Raw genomic sequence first — 20020 nt, 5'->3', positions numbered from 1 at the left:
AAGGACATAGAACGTGTTAGTAGTGCCCCGAGTCGTGGATACTCAGTGGCCACTGAAAGCTATCGCCTTAGAACACCTCCTTTTGTTCCAGAAAAAAAATATCACGCAGAAACTCCACTGGAGTTGTCTAAGTGTGCGTAAGCATTGTGCCACTTACCCATCTCCACGCAGGTCGGTATCATTACCAATCTTATCAAACTTGAGACGACCAGTATAAGCACTTATCAACCCTTATCGGTCGTTGTCAACCTTATCGGACTAGACCCGACCCTTATCAACCCTTATCGGTCCTTATGTTACTCTATGGAGCGTTTCGTATTGCAAAATCGCAGCATGCGAAACAGGCTTTAAAGTATTCTGAAGCATTTTTGAGTTGTGTATGGTTCGCATATAATCGTACAGTCAACCACAAAAGTTACGGACCACGGGATATCAGAACAAGCTGAGTTTTCCGAGCTGCCTGTAACAGTATAGCCGGTGAAACCGTACAAAACAATGATGTTCGCATAAAGTAGTAGAGGCTGGCAACGTGAATATCAGGCTGCGTCGTAAGGCCACAGTGATATTCAGCTTTTTTCACTAATTCCGTATCCCTAACCTTTTGCGGTCGACTGCACATTCAGAGGGAGAGAGGCATGGTTGACACAGAATAGGAAAGCCTGCCGCCCGCACTTTAACTACCTAGTAGCGGCAAACTTTTTGGAATATAATGTGAACATGTTCGTTATCTTATACCCGCCGCGGTGGCTTAGTGCTATATGGTGTTGCGCTACTAAGCACGAGTCCGTGGAATCAAATCCCGGCCGCGGCGGCCGCATTTCGATGGGGGCGAAATGCAAAAACGCCCGTGTCACGTGCATTGGGGGCACGTTAAAGATCCCCTGGAAATCAAAATTAATCCGGAGTCCCCCACTACGGCGTGCCTCGTAACCAAATCGTGGTTTTGGCACGTAAAACCCCAGAATTCAATATTTGTTATCTTGTAGAAGTATGCGTACCATTTGTTGCGCTTGTTCGACTAAGCGCAACGTTTCTAGGTGGGCCTCACTTGAAGCATGCGCACTAAGCCAATCCGTAAAGCAGTGAATGTTTTGGGCTACACATGGGGCGAGATCGCGCAAGCATCTCGCTTTCTAAGCGGTCACTTTGCCTCTTACGTCACTGAGTAGACGTTGTTCAATTGGCGCTCCTGCCCAGCCGTGCTGAAGACCTCTGACGAAAGTGCGGCGTCGGCGAATCACGAGACCGCAAACGAACGTTTGGAAAGCGAAATTCTTGCGCTATCTCGCTCTTGCTCATCGCGAGAAGACAAAGTAGACCCACTGACTAGTGAAATGGCACCACGCTTTCGGCTCGTAGTAGCGACAACTTGGCCAGCGTCAATCCTGCTCATTGTATAACTGGAAAAATCGGGCAACTTATCAAACTGATAACTTTCTTTTGTTTATTGAATGAAAAGCTTTATGTTCATAGGCACAACTTCTCGATGAAGTGATTTGCCAGTGTTCTATCTGCTGATAAGTTTTCTGCAAGTTTGCTTATTAACCCCTTAACCGTTTTATTATTTTGACAATTTCGGTGCCCAAACTGCTTAATTTTTTTTAATTTGATATTGAATATTTTTGTTCTAAAAATCAAGTTTACTGTGTTGAAAAAAAATTTAAGCACGTACTCATGATGGAGCTCATGATAAAGGAGGACCTTTTGGTAATCAACAATAAAAAAAAAACAGAGCCAGAGGGCTGTTCGGAAAGTTTCATCAAGTCATCAGGTGATGCTATATTGAACGCCTTGCCAGGGACGCCCAAAAACGGAAAACGAGGAGCATTCGTGGCGATGTCCTTCACATCGATGCGCCGCCAATGATGCGCACTCGCGATAGTGTCTTCTGAGCAGTCTTCTTCATCTGATGAACTGCTAATTTCGAAGCCATCGCTATTGGTTCGCTTCCAGAAATGAAGTAAACTTCGGTTTCTGAATAATTATCGTCCAAAGAGCTGGACGACGGCGCAATGCTTCGTTTCTGCAACGGCGGACCAGAAAAACATGCGTCGCCTCCACCGGACACCATTTCTTTAAACACGAGTTCCCCCCCCCCCCCCCCCCCCCCCGAAGAAATGTGAAACGGCAGTTAAAAAAACAGAAATTATCTGCCCAATGCTGCCATCTGCGAAGCGACACACCAATTAGCCCGCAAATGAGCGTTTCTCGTTCAAAACGCTCAAATCACCTCTAGCGGGCGAGCTACACTATAGTGCAAAACGGTTTTGGGACCGTTTCGAAAAAACGAGCTGTGCTCGTCCGAAACGGTTAAGGGGTCAATAAACCAAGATGGGCAAATTTAACAATAATGACTGCGATGGTTATGTTAATTAATGACGATACAACCTGCACGCCGGGACCACGGTATCCTAAAGTTTTTCATCATGCCAAATAGCTACAATTTAAGAGCAATCGCGCGAAAGCTGGAGGTGGTGCACAACCATTCGTAAACAAAAGTCACTTGTGCTTTCTTAGCATTATGCTTCGTAGCGATTTCTGTCGTATTGAGATTGCCCTTTAAATTATTTTTTTTTAGATAACAATTTCCGAATTCTCGGGGCGCGTTGGTGTCGCCGTCATGCTATAACCGCATTTACGCGCATGCTCAACCCGCGACTTGGGAGTTGAAAGTGTCCAGAAATACACGGCCGCGTTTGGCCGAAAAAGCGACGAAGCCAAGTGGACGAACCGTCATGCTTTAGCGTAAGCAGCTGTGTCCATACCACACCGTGTTGCATACACTAGTCTGAGCGGAACGGAAATTAGACGTCGAGCTAAATATATAAGTAACACTATCATTGGGCGCTCGCACACCGACGGTTTCCCGTCGGTCTCACCTCACGCACCATCTAGTGCGATGCCTCTGACGCCACTGCCGATTGTCCGATTGCTATCCGATTGCTTTCCATGCAGGTGCTGCTGGAACACCGCCCCCATCGCTCATCAGCCCATAAAGCGGTGAAGGCACTGTTGTGCTTCTTGAGGACGACGGGGTTTGTGTGAACGTCTGTGACTATTGGTGCAATACCACACGCGTCAGCGAACTCACCGCTAATTTCCTTCTTTCCTTCGCTCCTCTCTCTCTCTCTCTCCCTGTCATCTTGTGTGTTTCCCTTTCCCATTCCCCTGGTGTAGGGTAGCCAACCGGACGTTATTCTGGTTAACCTCCCTGCCTTCTGCTTTTCTCTTTCCTCCTCCTCCTCCTCTGACGCCACTGGCGGCTTTTCTCGTCACGCTAGCCTGGTATCTCATCACGCAGTGAGAAGCCTGGAATCGGCGACGACGCTGTTTCTGCTGGGCTGCGGCAGTTGTCTCGATTGCTGCGTCGCACCATGTCGCCTCCGCCGATTGTTAGTACCCCGTGCGAGACCGCGTATGCACTGCGGTCTTTGTTTGGGCTTCATTTGAGACGCATGATAGTCTAAACAAACCTGGAGAAAAGCGTAAACCGACGAAACACACCCAGCAATATGTGCGTCCCGTCGTTCTAGAATTATGTCCACGTTTATAAAGCGCATTAGCCATGCTCTTCACATGCTGAACTAAGTTGCTAACTGTCTGAGTTTGGGCTTCCTTTGTGGGCAAATAACTGGAATACAACGTATACAAGTTGGCGGAGTGGGTTTCAGTGTCGTAAAATTGCCGGCGTCAGTGCATGATCCCGAAGATGACCTCAATTAAAAAGCTACGCAGATAATTTGGGATCAATTGCCTTAGGAGTTTCCTTAAATTACAAACATAATTTAAGGAATAAGGATTATAAACAGGGATAAGGTGCCTCAGAAAGGCTGGCCAACGTTTCGATAGGAGGACCTATCTTAAGGAAACTCGAATTTAACATAAACCTGCAAAGCTTAGATATTACAGGATGGGTAGAAGCACGCTTGCAGAAAGACCTTCTATTCATTTTTCCCCTTCAACTCAAACTGACTACCAGCATACACAAAGGACCATGCACCTGTATGCCAGTGATTTTACGCCAATGTGTTACAGCTGCCCTATGGTTTAATACATGGGCTCATTCCTCACAACTCCCCAACATGCAACACCGCACATGGTTTCGAGGTCGAATATCTCCTAATATTTATCGTAAGAAGGCAGCATGCACGAATAAATTGAATTTCAGCTGCAGAAACCTTACCGTATTCCTTCACTTGAAAGGAGACCTCGGATTTTAGATTCTTCTGCACGTCCAAAAAGAAAACACACAGACATATTTCACACGTAATTTGAAGACTATGAATCGTATTATTCTAAAGGAATAGATGATCACATGAGTATCTGAGAACTATAGACGAACCAACATCAAGATGCACCGGTGTGCCAATATTATGGCAGGTTAACTTATGCGAGAAAATCTAGAAATCATTCACATCAGAATAACCTCTCCTTGGCATGTTGGTGTCAACTAATGTACGTAATCACCGCCAATATAACAAAACAGAGAGAGGAACAGGAAATACGGCACGGTTTTTAAATAGCTTATTCATTATACTGAACGCAGAAATGTATGCATAAACAGGCAAAATGCGCAAAATGGAACGTGGAAATAACACGATACGTCGGAGGTACAACTGTCAATGGATATCGAGACAACCACTTGAAGAACATGATTATTGAATTACAAAGTGCATCGTGAACTGCGGAGCCTGGGACGTTGAACCCTCGCAATGAATCAATCATCCAATCAATGAGTTATTGTCGTAACGTGTGCGGACCGTGATCGACGAGCAGATTGCTCTACGAGATAAAATAGCCAACTCACATGCCGTCCATATGTCACGATGACTTTCCATTTGCCGAGCATTGGGTACTTCGGCAGGTGATACGTATGGCTGATCAGGCCGGTGTTCGGGTTCTCTAAGAGAACGTCCCATGTGTAGGACACAATGTCCTGCGGATTCTGCGTCACGTTGAAGAAAATATGCAAGCGTAGAGGCTGACAAATCAGTCAAGAGGTAGGTCACGTTGAACAGACTGTTTAAAATGAACAGAAGCACACGTGTCCGGCGTGCCCGCGACCGGGCCGGTGGGCTAGGCCTGCCGGTCCCGACTTGGGAGTAGCCGGGTGCGCGACGAGTTCGCGCCCTCACCCCCGAACTCGTCATAATAAAGTTATCTCACTCACTCACTCACTCACTCACTCACTCACTCACTCACTCACTCACTCACTCACTCACTCACTCACTCACTCACTCACTCACTCACTCACTCACTCACTCACGCGTCATGTGGTCTCTCATCCGTCCCTGTATTTTTGCGCACTGAAATTTCAACATGAACACGGACCGACTCGCTCCGTTTACCCTTATTCTCAACAATTTGTTGCTTGTCTAGAAGCCGGTGACAGTGTCGTTGCCAACGTTTCCGATTGCATCAGTAAGTGACTGTTTCACGAGTCATTTTCAACCTGTGCTTCCTTTTATTTTTGTTTCTTCCAGCGTGCACACATACATATGTGCACGCGACATGTTTTCGCCAGTTCTGCCCAGCACTTCTCAGGCACTAACGGCGGACATTAGGCTGCGGTAAATCTAACCCTGCGCTGAACCAATGTGATTCCAATCTACTTCAGTGCATTTATGCACACGACTGCAATTCTGCAGGCACAACAGTGTTTGACGGAATGTTCGATGTACCGCGTTCCGTCAACAATTATTAAGAAATAAGTTTTCTTCTTTCTTCGTAATGCTTGAAGTCAATAATGAACTTGTACGCGTGCTTGGAACAAGTCATTCAATTATTTTCATGACAAAAACGCGGCATGACCTTACTGCATACCCTATATCAAGTTTAGGTATACTTTACTACAATAAAAAACCGGCTAGTTGGTCTTGCATAATAGGTAAATCACAGGTAAATAGGTAAACATGTTAGGTAAATCTATACGTAATAGGTTATGTAATGCACTATATTTTGCTTTTTCAATATTCTAATTACGACAGCTGAATAGAATATACACAAACGATCACCCAACTACTTTGACTTTCGTTCAATCTAGTCTGCTGCACATTGGTTTAAAAGCGTGGAATTTCGGTACATTTGTCAACAGTCTATCTTGACTGCTGATTAAATAGGCTTTTTCAACAACCGCCTTCTACCACGACGCCTCTTGAACCTGTAGAGTTGTAGTAAACTTGCCTTAAAAAAACAGAAATTGATACCGATCAATAATTTATTAAACGACACGTGTAATTCATCAGCCTTACCTGGCGACGCAAGCCTTTTTCGCTCACTTTTCCAATGATTAAAGATTTCTTGTGACATACTTTATTAATGTTAAGACCTATGATCGTGCTAATATTTCTATTCGTCTACATAAGACAACTTTTTGTAAAGTATCAAGATGATTGCCCATACCTTAATCTCAAGGTGAACATTGTCGGTCGAAGGAAGCAAGGCTTCATCCACAGCCACAATTCGTATCAAAACTGAAAAATGAGTGCACAATTAATCGCCGCACACTATACATCCATTGCAGCTGTCTGTGCCGTTCGATAACATCCTATCAGTCTCATTCAATTCTTCGCCGCTCATTACGAAGAAAAAAACAGTGACATATTAAAGTATTTGAATACTTTTACTGGCTTCAGCCACGTTTACTGCGAATTTGACAATTTTCCGCGAATATCACTTCGCGATTCTCTCGCGTCATCCTTAGGCCTTGCGGCATACTACAGTCTGTCCTGCTCTGCGCGACGCCATCAATTCCTGCTTCGCACTGAGCAAATATATCTAAGCAGATGGATGGATGGGTGCTATCAGTGTCCCCTTTGAAACGGGGTGGTGGGTTGCGCCACCAAGCTGTTGTTCTTATTTTGCCTAATGTCGTACCTTTTTTTTTTTTTTTAAGAAAAAGTAACAGAATTCCGAGCATCAAACTTCTTGAACCACTATTGGGGACTTTGTTTATGTACGCCACCGTTGTTCTTGGTTTCCCTACTTTTCTGCCACCGAACCTCCAATCGCTTTTAAATAATCTCTATTGTGGAGATGTTCACTGTCCCTCTGCTATCCCTGAACCCATGGGCTTCAAGGAGGTCAGAAGAGACTAGACTGGCAGCTGGGTAGTTTTCTTCACATTTCAATAAAACACGTTTCATCATTTGCCTAGCTTTACCGCAGCAAGCACATGCGTCTTCGTCCTTGGTGTACCTCGCTTTATATATACTACGCGTTCCAAGGCACCCTGATCTCGCTTCGAAAAGTAAGGAGCTTCCCTTTGAGTTATCGTAGATTGTTTCTTTCTTGATTTAGTTTTTACCTCTTAGGTAGTTACTCCATAGCAGGTTTTCTTTTTTCATTGCGGCCACCCAGGAGATTGTCTCACCCTCTCTGAGTTTTACGTTCTTTCTTGCCGTGTTGCTTACTATAGCGGTCGCGTATTTCTGGTAAGCTTCCTAGTTCTTTTCCTTTTTTCTGTACAAATACTTCAACACTCTCACAACCCCTTTACTTTCTTTCATATTCCTCAGTCGTTCTTCAAAATCAATTTTACTTTGAGCCTCCCACACTTCAAAACTTGTCGAGCCCATATCACCCCGCACAGCTTCATTGGTTGTCATCCCGTGAGCGCCCAATGCGAGAAGTCCCACTGACCTTTGGATGACATCAAGTCCTGATTGTACCCCTGACTTGAAGCAAACAACGGCATTTCCAAATGCAAGTCCTGCAACCATTACACCTTTCCCCATAGAGCTGCTCCATGACACGGAGCGCCTCTTGTGGCCCCCTGTGGCACTACGGAGCCAGACAGCGCCAGCAGCATCCTTTGCAGTGCGCGGAGTTAGGCGAGGATTGCTTTGTTTTTAAAAAGGTGACAGATTATCTTGCCCTTACCTAATTGGTGTATTTATATGTTGTTTTATTATTATCTACTTTTACTACTTTACCCAATCTTCATTTCATGCCACCTTGACATTGCCTTTAATTTATTCCAAGTAGAAGTGCTTCCTGGAAACTTTTAGTGCGATTTTAGGAGTGTCAAATTGGACAAAAAAGTGGTGTGTGTGGGAATCTGGTCACGTGATAGAGGTATATATATATATATATATATATATATAGTGCAACTGACAGTGGTCTGCTCCGGACCCCCGTCCATTACATCCTCGAAAAGGCAGGACGTGCCACAACACATTGCAATGTGGTGAACGCGATTTCCATCATCGATCCGGGAACTCAAAGAGTCGCGTCGTAATTCTGACGCATTTCTCTCGCATTTACCGTTAAATCACCTCCCCCCCCCCCCCGCCCCCCCGAATTTTTTTTTCTGATGCCATCCATCAAACACACTTGACACTATTGCGCATTCACATGCACGCACTCACTCGAGGTACATGCAACATCCAAATACCGGACATATTCGCCGCAGCCTTACTGGTTCCGTACACGTCCATTGACACATTGTGGAAAGGGAGCAGTGATCTTAAAGAACATGCGCACTTACCGTCCTGCCCTGGGCTGTAGATGGGCTTGTCCGTCTGTAAAAATATGTACCCCGAACTTGGCTTCAGCAGCAAAACTGCCGCCTTGTTGAATGCGTCACCACAGTGGACTCTCAGGGAAACAAGCATCGAACGATTTGACTGGAGGTCTTCGCTGGAGAACTTTGTCTCGTCGAGTCTCAGGTACACGAGTTTCTCCTCACCTGTTGCGACGAAAAATCAAACGTCGGTGTGTGGAAGTGCGTTACGTTAATCCTCATGTTTGAGAATACTGAGCGCGATAGGTACAGTTGAAGCCAGTTATAATAATACAGCATTTATAACGTTTATTATCTACACCCTCATGATCAAATAGACGTCGCAAAGGGAAAAGAGATAGTTATAAAAATACGAGTAAGAAGCAAAGTCCCTGACAAAAATGATATTAGCTGAACACCCCATCTCGGAACTCTTAATATTGATGCAAGAAGGTTTATTTCGCTTTTTCGCTGTTTTCGCACGAAGAAGCACTGCAGAAATATATCGCAGCGCACACCTCACAGAAAACGTTTTTATGCTGGAACTGTTTGTAAGCAAACAGAAAGTTCGCTTACACAAAGTTCTCGCCGTCACAAATTTCGGCCAGTGCAATCGCTCTCACATTCTCAGCAGATCACGTGGCACTCGAAAGACGGCCTACACACACACCGTGAATAGCAGAACAGCACGACGACGGCGTCAGCGCGCCTGGAGTGTCCTCTCCAAGTATGTTTCGTTACAGTAAGCGTCTCCCTATAGCTGGGATGACACTTACCATGTCCCATAAGGAACGACTCCATAAAGAGAAGGCGAGCTTCAGCGGGGTAGTCGGTAGCGTGCAGTGTGACATTCCTGGTTGCGTTTCCCGTGTTCCTGACAAGTACCGTTTCTTGAGCGCCCAGCCGGACGAGGCTAGGAGTGGTCACGATGCACCCTTCACTGCCAAAAAGTGAGTAAATGAATAAATAAGAACCTCCATAATGGACACCAATAGTTCAATAATAAATTAAATGATATTAGCAAACTACGCTTCTACAATGATAAAATATCCTCACTTACAGCCGAAGGAGAAATTCGTAATCCAGAAGGCCCATAAATAAAAATAAATTATATATATATATATATATATATATATATATATAGCTCAGTGACGCCATTGTGTTCGGGGCTTTACGTGGAGGGTGGGTAATGTCTAGTCGGCACAATAATGATTCGATGGTGGTCTTGAATTGCGCAACACAGCTGCGTAGGATGACGTTCGCAGAAAGATCGTCCCGTTGAGACGCGAAATACGCCGTTTTGTGATCTATGTCGCGTACACAGTTTTGTGATAACAAATGCGTTCAGACGGACGATAGCATTCTGCACGATGACAGAGCTTTTGGGAGGGAGAGCATGATTATTTTCAAAAAAATAAAAGAAAGAAATTCAGCCAGTTTCAGGATTGCGAAATCCGGTGAAACAGCGGAGCTCTACGAGCTCTGTGTTTCTCTTCCTTTCTTTTTCTTTCTCTCTCTCTCTCTTGCTCTCATTTTCTCTTTTTCTCGTCCATAGCAAGTTTTGCTACAATCATCGGTACAACGCAATCATATATGGTTCCCATAAATGCATGTTCTGCAAGCGTGGGCGCATAGCCTAGTGGTTATGACGCTGGCCTTCGGACCGTGGGTACCCAAGCTGGAATCCCGCCTCGTCAAGAAATTTTATGATGATTAAATCATTTCTTTATTTCTCTAGCTCTATGTCTGTCTCTCCTTCTCTCTCTGCACCTCCTCTCCTCATTTCACTCTCTCCACTTCGCTCGGAACTGCGAACACCATCGCTCCGTAGGGAATCAACCTCGACCTTATTATAAACAGCTCCGCTGTTAAAAGGCGATGTCTCGATATTTTAATATTTTACGACGTTTGTCGAAACAGGGTGAACAAGCTCATGTTTCTCATCTCGTGACACTTGCAAGCAATACTGTCACGCAACAAAGCAACTAAGAACGGCGAAGGTGCGCATCATAGCAGTTAAACACCACCGCAACAAGCGCTGGAACGAAAAATATTATAGCGAAACGTTAACAGACGGAACGACAGCAGTGTATCCTCGAGATCAAAGAGAGAGAGAGAGAGAGAAACAACTTTATTTAAATTAAGATCGTGCTTGGTCACTGTGGTGGAGCCCCTCTTCCAGGGCCCCACTGGCTATTGCGACGCGCCGGGCCTGGTCGAGGGTCGCCAATTGGCTTCCCAAGTCCAGTTCGGAGAGTCGCGCCTCCCACGACCAATTGCTAAGTGTATCGTTAAGTAGCGGCGAGACGGCGTCTGCCGGACGCTGCGTGCATTGATAAGTGATGTGTTCTAGTGTCGGGGTGGAGTCGCACCATGGACATCTGTCGCTGTGTTTGTTAGGTAATATTTTGTGCAGTCTATGTAAATGTGGGTAGGTGTTTGTCTGTATTCGGCGCCAGTCCCTCGCTTGTCGCCTATTGAGCTTGGGGTGAGGTGGAGCTTTGGTTCGTCTTCCTAGTCGTTGTGCCTCAAGTATGTCTCTCGGCGTGCTGCCGGGTGTCGTAGAGGCGTCCGTTTGAGCGGTATGTATCGCGGCCCTGCCTGTTATACCTCGAGCCAGACGATCCGCCCGATCGTTGCCTTCCACTCCGGTGTGCGCGGGACACCAGGTTATCCCGTGGTCCATTTGGAGGCTTGGTCCTAGTATGCGAAGGACCCCGGCCGGTAGAACTCCCCGAAGGAAGAGCCGGCAGGCGTCTTGCGAGTCTGTGAGTATATAAGCCGACTGGCTCTTGGCCTCAGCGTCTCGGATGGCTAGGGCTATGGCCGCGGATTCCGCCGTGGCGCTTGAAGTCGTGCGTACGGACGCTGCTACGATCGGTCTCCCCCGGTTTGTCGCGACAGCCACATAAGTAGGAGTCGCTGTCTCACCTCTGGGGTATAAGCCCGCGTCAGTAAAGTATGTGTCTGCGTCCTCCTGCCTTTTGCGCAGGATGGCTGCTCGGGCTTGTCGCCGTTTCACGTGGAAGTGAGGGTTCATGTGACGTGGGATGGGGTTCACATGGATTCTTGCTCGTAGATCAGGTGGCATAAGTATGGTCTCGTCTCCGCAGAACTGTGGCGTTAGAGGGTATCGTAGTCGTGTTAGTACGGAGCGCCCCTGGGGTGTTGCGTTTAGTCTTTCGCGCTGGGCCATGAGTGCGGCCGCGGCGAGTTCTTCGTATGTGTTCATCATGCCTAGCTCGCTGAGACGGTCAGTGCTCGTGTTTTCGGGCAGGCCGAGTGCCGCCTTGCAGGCAATCCGGAGCAGTCGATTTGCTTGGTCGATGTCAGTTTGTCGCGCAGCTTGGAAAGGAAGAGCGTAAGTGATCCTGCTTATGACGAAGGCCTGTACTAATTTCATGGTGTCTGTCTGCGTCATTCCCTCTCTGCTAGGTGCTATTCTGTTAATGAAGCTAGTAACACTGCGAACCGTGCGCTTGAGTTTGGACAGGGCGATGCCGGCACTGCCTGTTTCCTGTATATGCATTCCGAGCACTCGTAGCTACTGGACTTTTCGGATGGGTTCTCCGTCTAGAAGTAGTTGTAACGGCGGAGCTCTGTTGGCTTGGGTTCTTAGTGGTCGAATATGTATGTATTCTGATTTGCTCGGTGCGCATTTCATGTCGGCATGTTTTGTGTATGATTCGACCGTGTCTAGGGCTTGCTGAAGTGTGCTTTGCATGTCCCCGTATGAGCCTTTGGTCACCCAGAGCGTAATGTCGTCGGCGTAAATTGCCACGCCGAGGTCTTCGTCTTCCTGTAACTGTAGGGCGAGCTTGCGCATTCCAATATTGAATAGGAGCGGAGACAAAATTGCACCCTGAGGCGTGCCGCGGCCCGGCAGTTCATATGGGAGTGACCGTGACGCTCCGAGCGCAATTGTTGCAGTGCGGTCACGCAGAAAGTCCTGAATGTAATGAAATGTTCTTTCTCCGCATCCGACGTCCTCAAGGCCTTCTAGTATTGCGGAGTGAGATATGGTGTCAAAGGCCTTTTGAACGTCAAGGGCGAGCAGGATTCTGTCTAGGCTGCCCGGGGGAGGGCTGAGGACCTCGTCTTTTAGCATGAGGAAGACGTCCTGTGCAGAGACTCCCTTGCGAAAGCCGAACATCGAGTCGGGGAGAAGGCTGTCACGCTCGAGGTGATTCTCCAGCCGGGTGTGCACGACTCTTTCAAAGAGCTTGCCCATGCACGATGTTAATGAGATGGGCCGCAGCTGTCCGATCTCTCGCGGCTTACCAGGTTTTGGGATCATGATGATGTTGGCCGGTTTCCATGGCGCTGGTACCCGACCTCCCTTCCTCCAGACCTGATCGTTGAACAAATGCACAAGCTGTCCGATGGCCGTGTGACTGAGATTGCGAAGCATCGCATTGGTAACGCGGTCTGGTCCTGGTGCTGCGTTCCTTTTGAAAGAAAAGGGCAAAATTCTAGTCAAGAAACGGCGTTTATCAGGCCATGTAATGAGTATAGGGCATATAACCAACTGCCAATGAGAGCCACAGAATCGGTGCCAAGAGGAGGTAAGCAGTGTCGAGGATGGCATTGAGTGGTGTGATCAAGTCTTCTGACGCAATACAGGGTTATTTGGAGATTGGTGGGAGAAGACTTCGTCTTGGCAGTGAATACAAAACAGGCTGATGATGTTTGCGAGTCAGATAAACCTACGTAAAAAATTCGATGACGTTAAGGACATCACATTGGTGTAAGCACGCCCACAGTCAAATAATGGCCGGTTTCTTTTTCTTTCTTTAAGGGAAGCTTGCATTGGCTCACTTGTGTCGAGGTCGGCGTACGCGGAAAACTGTCATCATCAGCATTGGCTCGAGCGTCGTCGTCGTCTTCCACAGCTGGCTGCGTTGCCGCTCATCATTCCAGCGTAGAATTTCACTTTCCTGTCGTCGTAATGGGGAGGCCACGTTTACGGGGGTATGTGCCATTGCGTAAGGGGGTATGCGCCATTGCGTAAGGGGGTATGCGCCGTTCATTGTCTTACGTAACGGACAGATTTAATTTTGAAACAACTTAATTTCGAAGAATCGCAAGCGGCAATCCGACAACGGCGGACTGCGGGCGTATACCGTCACTGACGTTGTTCTCTCCGTCGGAGCCGAACATGTAACCCAATGAGGTCTAAATAAAATATTTCTTTTTCTTTTTTAAAGCCTCCTCGGTTTAACCTCATTAAGAAACGCACGGACGTAACCAGTAATTGAGAAAGACTTTAAAGAACCATCGGGATACACCCAGTGATAAACACCGGGGCCGCACGTTTCAGCTTCCTTGGTTAACCATCTGTACGGAGTGCTTGGGCGGTGATTTTTTGTGTATTCAAAACATTAGTTTGAAAGGAATGCGCTGCCTATGAAGCTTTTCAGATTAGGTTTTCAACCGTCAGCGTCGCGCCAGATATTAGCAATAGCTGAAGAAAATTTTGCGCGAGCACCCAGATGAACGAGTCAGGTTTTGTATCATGGGATGAGCGTTTCACTGGGAATAAACCTTTGGCTCCGTCACAAACGTGAAATCGTATGCCAAAACCACGATCTGATTATGAGGCACACCGTAGTATGAGACTCCGGAAATTGGGACCACCTGAGGTTCTTTAACGTGCACCTAAATCTAAGCTCACGGGTGTTTTCGCATTTCGCCCCCCATCGAAATGCGACCGCCGTGGCCGGGATTCGATCCCGCGACCTCGTGCTCAGCAGCCCAACACCATAGCCACTGAGCAGCCACGGCGGGTACAAACATCAAATCCGCCTATCGCAATCATTATGCACTTTTAAAAAGGTGTGCACCTTTACTGCTGAACTTGTTTCATAGCAATAGTTGTCATCTATCTTGCGTGTTTTTGCTTTCTTTAACGCTGCGCTCCCGGTACTTTCAAGCCATGAACGACATTCAGGTCATCAGCGTGACATAGCATTCTTGACAGGAAAGTAGCGAGCGCCGAGTTTTCAAGAAAGGAAGCGCAAGCAAGCAATTGGCGATTAGCATTATGGACAAGATAAGCCCTAAAGGGTGCAAACGTTTTTCAGAATGTGCGCCCCATGAAGCGGAAAATCCGGCGTGCTGCCAACCATGCTGCCAACCACGCCGCCGAGCAAACTCGAGACATCGAACGCAAGCGACAACAGTGACGAGCAGAGAATTGTGCAACGCAACGGAAGGAAAAGTTGCACGAAAGGGAAGGAAAAGTAGTAGGTCAGGTACACACACGACAAGCTTCGCTTACGCCCACTTTCTCGACATAGGAAGGGCTGGTGTTTTTTTTTTTTTAATTCTTTTTTTTTTCACATGCGAAGTGATACGAGTACAGAGCTGTGACGTAAAGGGTGATCCGCAGATCGTACAGGATGGCATGACGTCACGCTTACTCAGCTTTGCTAAAATTGGTATAGGTCCCATACTGCGCATGCGTATTCTCACGTTGCAGTGAAGGTACAGCATCAGACTTCTAGAAAGTGCATATGTAGAATCTAACTCTTCATTGGGCGAACTTTTGCCAAGCAATGAAGGCAACGCTAAAATAACAATGATAGCAGTGAACATAATCGTCGGTCGAATTCAAACCGGATCTCACGGGCCAAATCTGTCAGCTAGCTATTCATGTCTCAGTGGGTTTCTTTCTTTTTTTTTTTCTTTTTTCCCCCAAAATTTGCTCGGTGCTAGCTGACATACAGTATAGACCTCATAGCTTAAACGAAATAAATAAAAATCTGGCGTTTCACATGTCCAAACAACAATCTGATTCTGAGGCACGCTGAATTGATTCTCATCATCTGCTGTTCTTTGACGGCACCCAATGCACCACCCCAGTACACGCGCGTCCCTGCATTCCGCCTCCTTCGAAATGTGGCCGCCGCGGCTGTATTCGAACCCTTGACCTCGAGCTTAAATTAAGAACGTGAAGGTCAAACTTTGAAAAAAGAAAAAAAAAATCACGAAAAGCACCGCGCTGACTTCCGACCGGTTGTTTTCCTTTCCGAATAGAAGCTTCTGCACAATTCACGTACGAGTGCCGATAGAATCACAAGGGAAGTAATCGAAACATTTAATATGACATGTTGTGACGCAAAGTTCACTTTAGAACAAAAACAGCGATAAAAACAGGACAAAAAAATGATAGCATGTTCAGCGCCAGCGGACAAGGACATAACGGGAGACGACACCACAATGCGTCTCGCTTTCTGTCCTAGTCCGCTGGTACTAAACATGCTATTCAAGTCAGTTTACCAACGCGCCCAACAAACGATAATACACAAATAAAGAGACACGAACTTGTCCCATTTATAGTGTTATTCTTGTTTTAAAACTTCATGCATCAACTAGCCCAAGAGGAGCAAACTCTCCTGAAAACGAAGTGCTTCAGCGTGCCTCTGCAGCCGGGATAGTACCCACGATCTACAGCTCTGTAGCACAACGCCATGGTCAATGCATTTGCTACAACGGCGAGTCATACAGTGTGAAAGTTTCACTGAGACTTTAAACATCACGCACTGCGTGCACAGTGTCTTACAGTCACATTTGTCGCGCAATCCGGTGTCGTTTAGGTAACGCATCAGCGCCTTCACAGCTGCTCGGGTTGCTTTCCGCGCAAATACCAGAGTACTGGAATTTTGTTTTCTGTGATCGGACCCTTGTCCAGCAAAAATCTTTTTTTAAAATTTGCGAGGGTTCGAGGGTATGCATGCTTACTCACGTGAGACCTTGCAGCACGTATAAGAAGATGCAGTAGAACCACAGTGAAGCGCCAGATCCAAACCCAATCCGGATCATCTTTTCGAGCACCAGGATCGACCCGTTTCGTTTCACCTAGGCGGCCGACATCACCGATGGCAATGGTTGCTCTGGAGGCCCTCGCGAGCCGTCTGCTCGCCGCCTTCTGCTCACTATCTCGCAGACGTCGGCATTCCATCTTCCTCCGCTTTGTGTTATCTAGTTGCTTCTTGTCGCCTCCAAGCCATGTAAGCAGAGCCGTACTTGGGGCATCATCTTATGGGACACAAAGTTCCGCCTTCGTTCGGAGCGTATACGTTCACCCTTCAACTGCCGAGAAGTGAAAGAATGGTGAAAGTGTATATCGCCGATCTAAGGACAAACTGCAGGGCATGACGTCATGAAAGTGCTGCGGCGTTGCTGCCACATTCCATGCCAGCGAAGTATGAAGTTGGTAATTTATAGTGGCCAGAATTTTTATGGCAGGTAGGAGTAATAGACGTGGCCAAGTTGACAAACGTTGCTTTTACCGATATTGCTTTCTGTGAGTCGAACAGAAAGAGTCTTCCCGAACTACAGACTTATTTTTTGGTTTCCGCGGCTTTTGTGAGCGTGTTCTTGATGTTTGTGCTTGAAATATGTCACTCATGGGGGGAGGTGGGGGGGGGGCTCCAAGAAACACTTGAGATAACACTGTACTAATTGGCCAGGCACAAACACTTACGTTACTACATCGATGCTGTCAAAGACCACACTGAGAACAGACCTGGCAAACCCGCGTGCCGAGCATGTGGCAAATACCCCAACATAATCCTTACTTACTGGCAATGGCCGGATGCACTCTCTTATCTACATTTCTTAACTCGCTCAAACATCCCACCATTTACTTCCCTATACTTGGGAGAGCTGGACTGCTCCACAGCAAGAGTACACTACATGCCCTACATATGCAGCGTGCTTTAGCGAACACTTTCAAAAATGTTTAAAGATTGCCTGTGGCAGATAGCCCAATTCTAGTCCGTGAGCTGGTCTATTCGAATAGGCGGACATTACTTGCACAAAAAATAGAAATGCATAATCGACTAAATAACAAAAAATCTGTAATTATGTTTTAAGTAATTACCTTGGGCACATATTGCAATTTGCCAATTCTAGCGGGTGAGACTGCAATGCATATCCAGTTGAAAAGAATTGTGTGGATGACATCATTTACGAGAAATGCGCTGTCAAACTTGCGATAAAAATTCACTGTCGTTCCACTTACTTTCTTAACAAAACGTCGTTTAATGCATTGAATCACAAAAGTAACTTAAACGCCAATGCATTTCTCCGCAAATTTCGGGAATTGACATCTCGAAACTGGTGTCATGTTGAGAATTCGTTCCAAGTGGATCCGCCTTGCGAACTCCCTGGCTAGAATTTGTAAATTGCAATCTGTGCCATAACGTAATTAGGTTTAAATCTTAATTAGTTAATTTTAATTAGTTCATTATGAATTTTAATTTCTTGTGCAAATTATGTCCGCCTCGTCCGTCGAGAGACGGATATTACTGGCACGAGAAATCGAAATACATGTTGCATAAAAGTCTTTTGCCGCGCAGGTCCTGTGACTTTTTTTGTGTGTGTTTAGTTGTATGTCATGGATGCTGTGCAAAACAAAATTCAGTGCCATTCCACTCCGTGAAGGTTGATGACTAGCGAAGCTGTGTATGTGATGATTTACCGTTGCTCCGGTGAAACGTTCCAAGTTTGCGGGATCGGGGCCACATGGCCGGTTCGCATTTAATTCGCGCTCTTGGCGGACAGCACGCTTACGCTTGGCGTCCGCGACCCACTCATCGTCGGCGGTCACCTTCCGCCGCCGCTGCGCCCATTTCCTTTTCTGTTCACGCCGTTGTTCTTCGTAGGCACGCTGTTCTTCTTCAGCCCGTACAACACGCAGCCTACCATTTCACAGTCAGAGCAGTACTGAGGAAAGGAGCCTACGTAGAGCATGACGTCAGGAGACAGAAGACACTCAGGTTGGTAGGCGCTAGTTTGAATACGCGGGATGGCGTACACGTGTATGGTGCGAACGTAGACATGGCCGACGATGGTCAAAGTGTAGTATCTGTTCTTATCAGCTGAATATCTGATACGGGTTGTATTTGGACCCAAGATATTAAACTTATTTTTGCAAGTTGGCGGAGCGCTTGAAGCCTGCTTCCCCTCCGTCGCGGGCCTTCCCGGTTTTGCACAGTCTTCGGGATTTTTGGTCTACGGACATCGATCCGCTGGAAACTAGCCATGTACAGCTTCGATTTTGTGTATTTGAAAAGCAGGTATGGAACCGGCGATATGTGTTGATCTCGTACTGTCTGCGTTTGTCCACAAAACAAGGCGACTGACGTTTTTTGCCTGCAGTTGGACTTCATTGTTTTTGTCTTGGCACATGTTTTATCATGAATGTCAGGAATTGCTAAGACAGTCTACGCACAAACAGTGGGCTATATACGCGAAATAAAACCACGCATCGCGCACAACGATAAAAAAAAACGTTCGGCAGGTGTTACACTCTTATAACACAAGAGGCGAAAGCCCAGCTGCTGCACATTTGGTAATACATGAAGTTATACAATCGGGGTTAGACTTCTTGCAAGACATAACGAGTCGCAATGGGAAGTACACGTGCGGCACTAAGGTGCCCTCCTGAACGCCACATATGAACATTTACCGTAGTACCTAAAGTGCAACACATTAGTGCACGAACTAGGCCGCACCTTTAGTCAGCGAGACGGTTGCAACGTGACGTGCGAAATCACGCGAGCACTAGGCACACCTTCAGTAAGCCAGAACCGTGGAAAAGTAGCCGTGGCTTCAGGGAAGTGTGCTCGGCTCGCACCCGGGAGGCCTGGGCTTGATTCCCACCCAGACACGAAATTTACCAAATTTTCTTTTCGAAGCCACTAATTTACTCTGTTTACCGGAACCTCCCTGAGAAATGTGATGTAAACCGGACGTTTTTTTTTCTTTTCTTTTTTTTTGCAGCGTCAGCCATTTTTTGTCAGGGCGCAGTTTCGCCAAGAGGCCTAAGGTTTTCGCCTTAATAAAGACAAGAAGAGTAGCAGAACGCCATGGCACGACGGGCGAGCCGCCGAGCGGTGCCGGCATAGAAAAAGACGAAAAAAAAAAACAGGCAGTTGGTGCTTCTGACATACGCTACTTGTTCAGGTCAAAGCAGCGGCGCACGTGGCTGATAGCGTTACAGGCAGCCGTGGTTTGTTGCGGACACAGCTGGTTAGCACGAACGCTACAGTTTGCGCTCACGACGCTCGTGCAAAGGCAGAACGCTGCCCTGGTTTCACTGCAGAGCCGATCGTACGGAGTCTGAAAGAGCGCGTCCACTGAATAAGCTTCGCAGTTCTTGCAGCTAAGCGCACTCCGCGTCTCTGGAGTACTAAACCTACACGCGCGGGTTGCGCAAAGACGAGCGCGCATCGCCTGCAAATTTCCTGACGTCATCACCCCACCTAGTTTTCTGCCGTCCTCGACTGCGCTTCCCTTCTCTTGGTGCCCAGTCTGTAACTCTAATGGTCCACCGGTTATCCATCCATCCTACGCATTACATGGCCTGCCAAGCTCCATTTTTCTCTCTTAATGTCGATTAGAATATCGGCTATCCCCGTTTGCTCTCTGATCCATACCGCTCTCTTCCTGTCTCTTAACATTAGGTCTAACATTCTTCCTTCCATCGTTCTTTGTGTGGTCCTTAAC

General features: G+C 46.9%; 1 protein-coding gene and 1 non-coding gene across 2 annotated transcripts in view; one reads left to right on the top strand and one right to left on the bottom strand.

Moving 5' to 3' along the window:
• Window positions 1-16439, bottom strand: part of LOC119431117 (complement C3) — an 87090-nt gene extending 70651 nt beyond the window's left edge. The window contains exons 1-6 of the mRNA XM_049657862.1: window positions 16251-16439; window positions 9280-9443; window positions 8489-8689; window positions 6403-6473; window positions 4808-4945; window positions 4184-4226 (exon numbers count right to left, since the gene is read on the bottom strand). Coding sequence (XP_049513819.1) covers window positions 4184-4226; window positions 4808-4945; window positions 6403-6473; window positions 8489-8689; window positions 9280-9443; window positions 16251-16327 — 694 coding nt within the window. The 5' untranslated portion in view covers window positions 16328-16439. The remainder of the gene's footprint in view (window positions 1-4183; window positions 4227-4807; window positions 4946-6402; window positions 6474-8488; window positions 8690-9279; window positions 9444-16250) is intronic.
• Window positions 16440-18347: 1908 nt separating this feature from the next.
• Window positions 18348-18532, top strand: LOC119432071 (U2 spliceosomal RNA). Its single transcript, XR_005188138.1, has one exon. It is a non-coding gene; the product is annotated as a U2 spliceosomal RNA (small nuclear RNA).
• Window positions 18533-20020: the final 1488 nt, after the last annotated feature.

Source organism: Dermacentor silvarum, chromosome 10, assembly GCF_013339745.2.
Source record: "Dermacentor silvarum isolate Dsil-2018 chromosome 10, BIME_Dsil_1.4, whole genome shotgun sequence".
Classification (NCBI taxonomy): Eukaryota; Metazoa; Arthropoda; class Arachnida; order Ixodida; family Ixodidae; genus Dermacentor; species Dermacentor silvarum.
The sequence above is the reverse complement of the archived record's forward strand: the minus strand, read 5'-3'. Positions and strand labels throughout refer to the sequence as shown.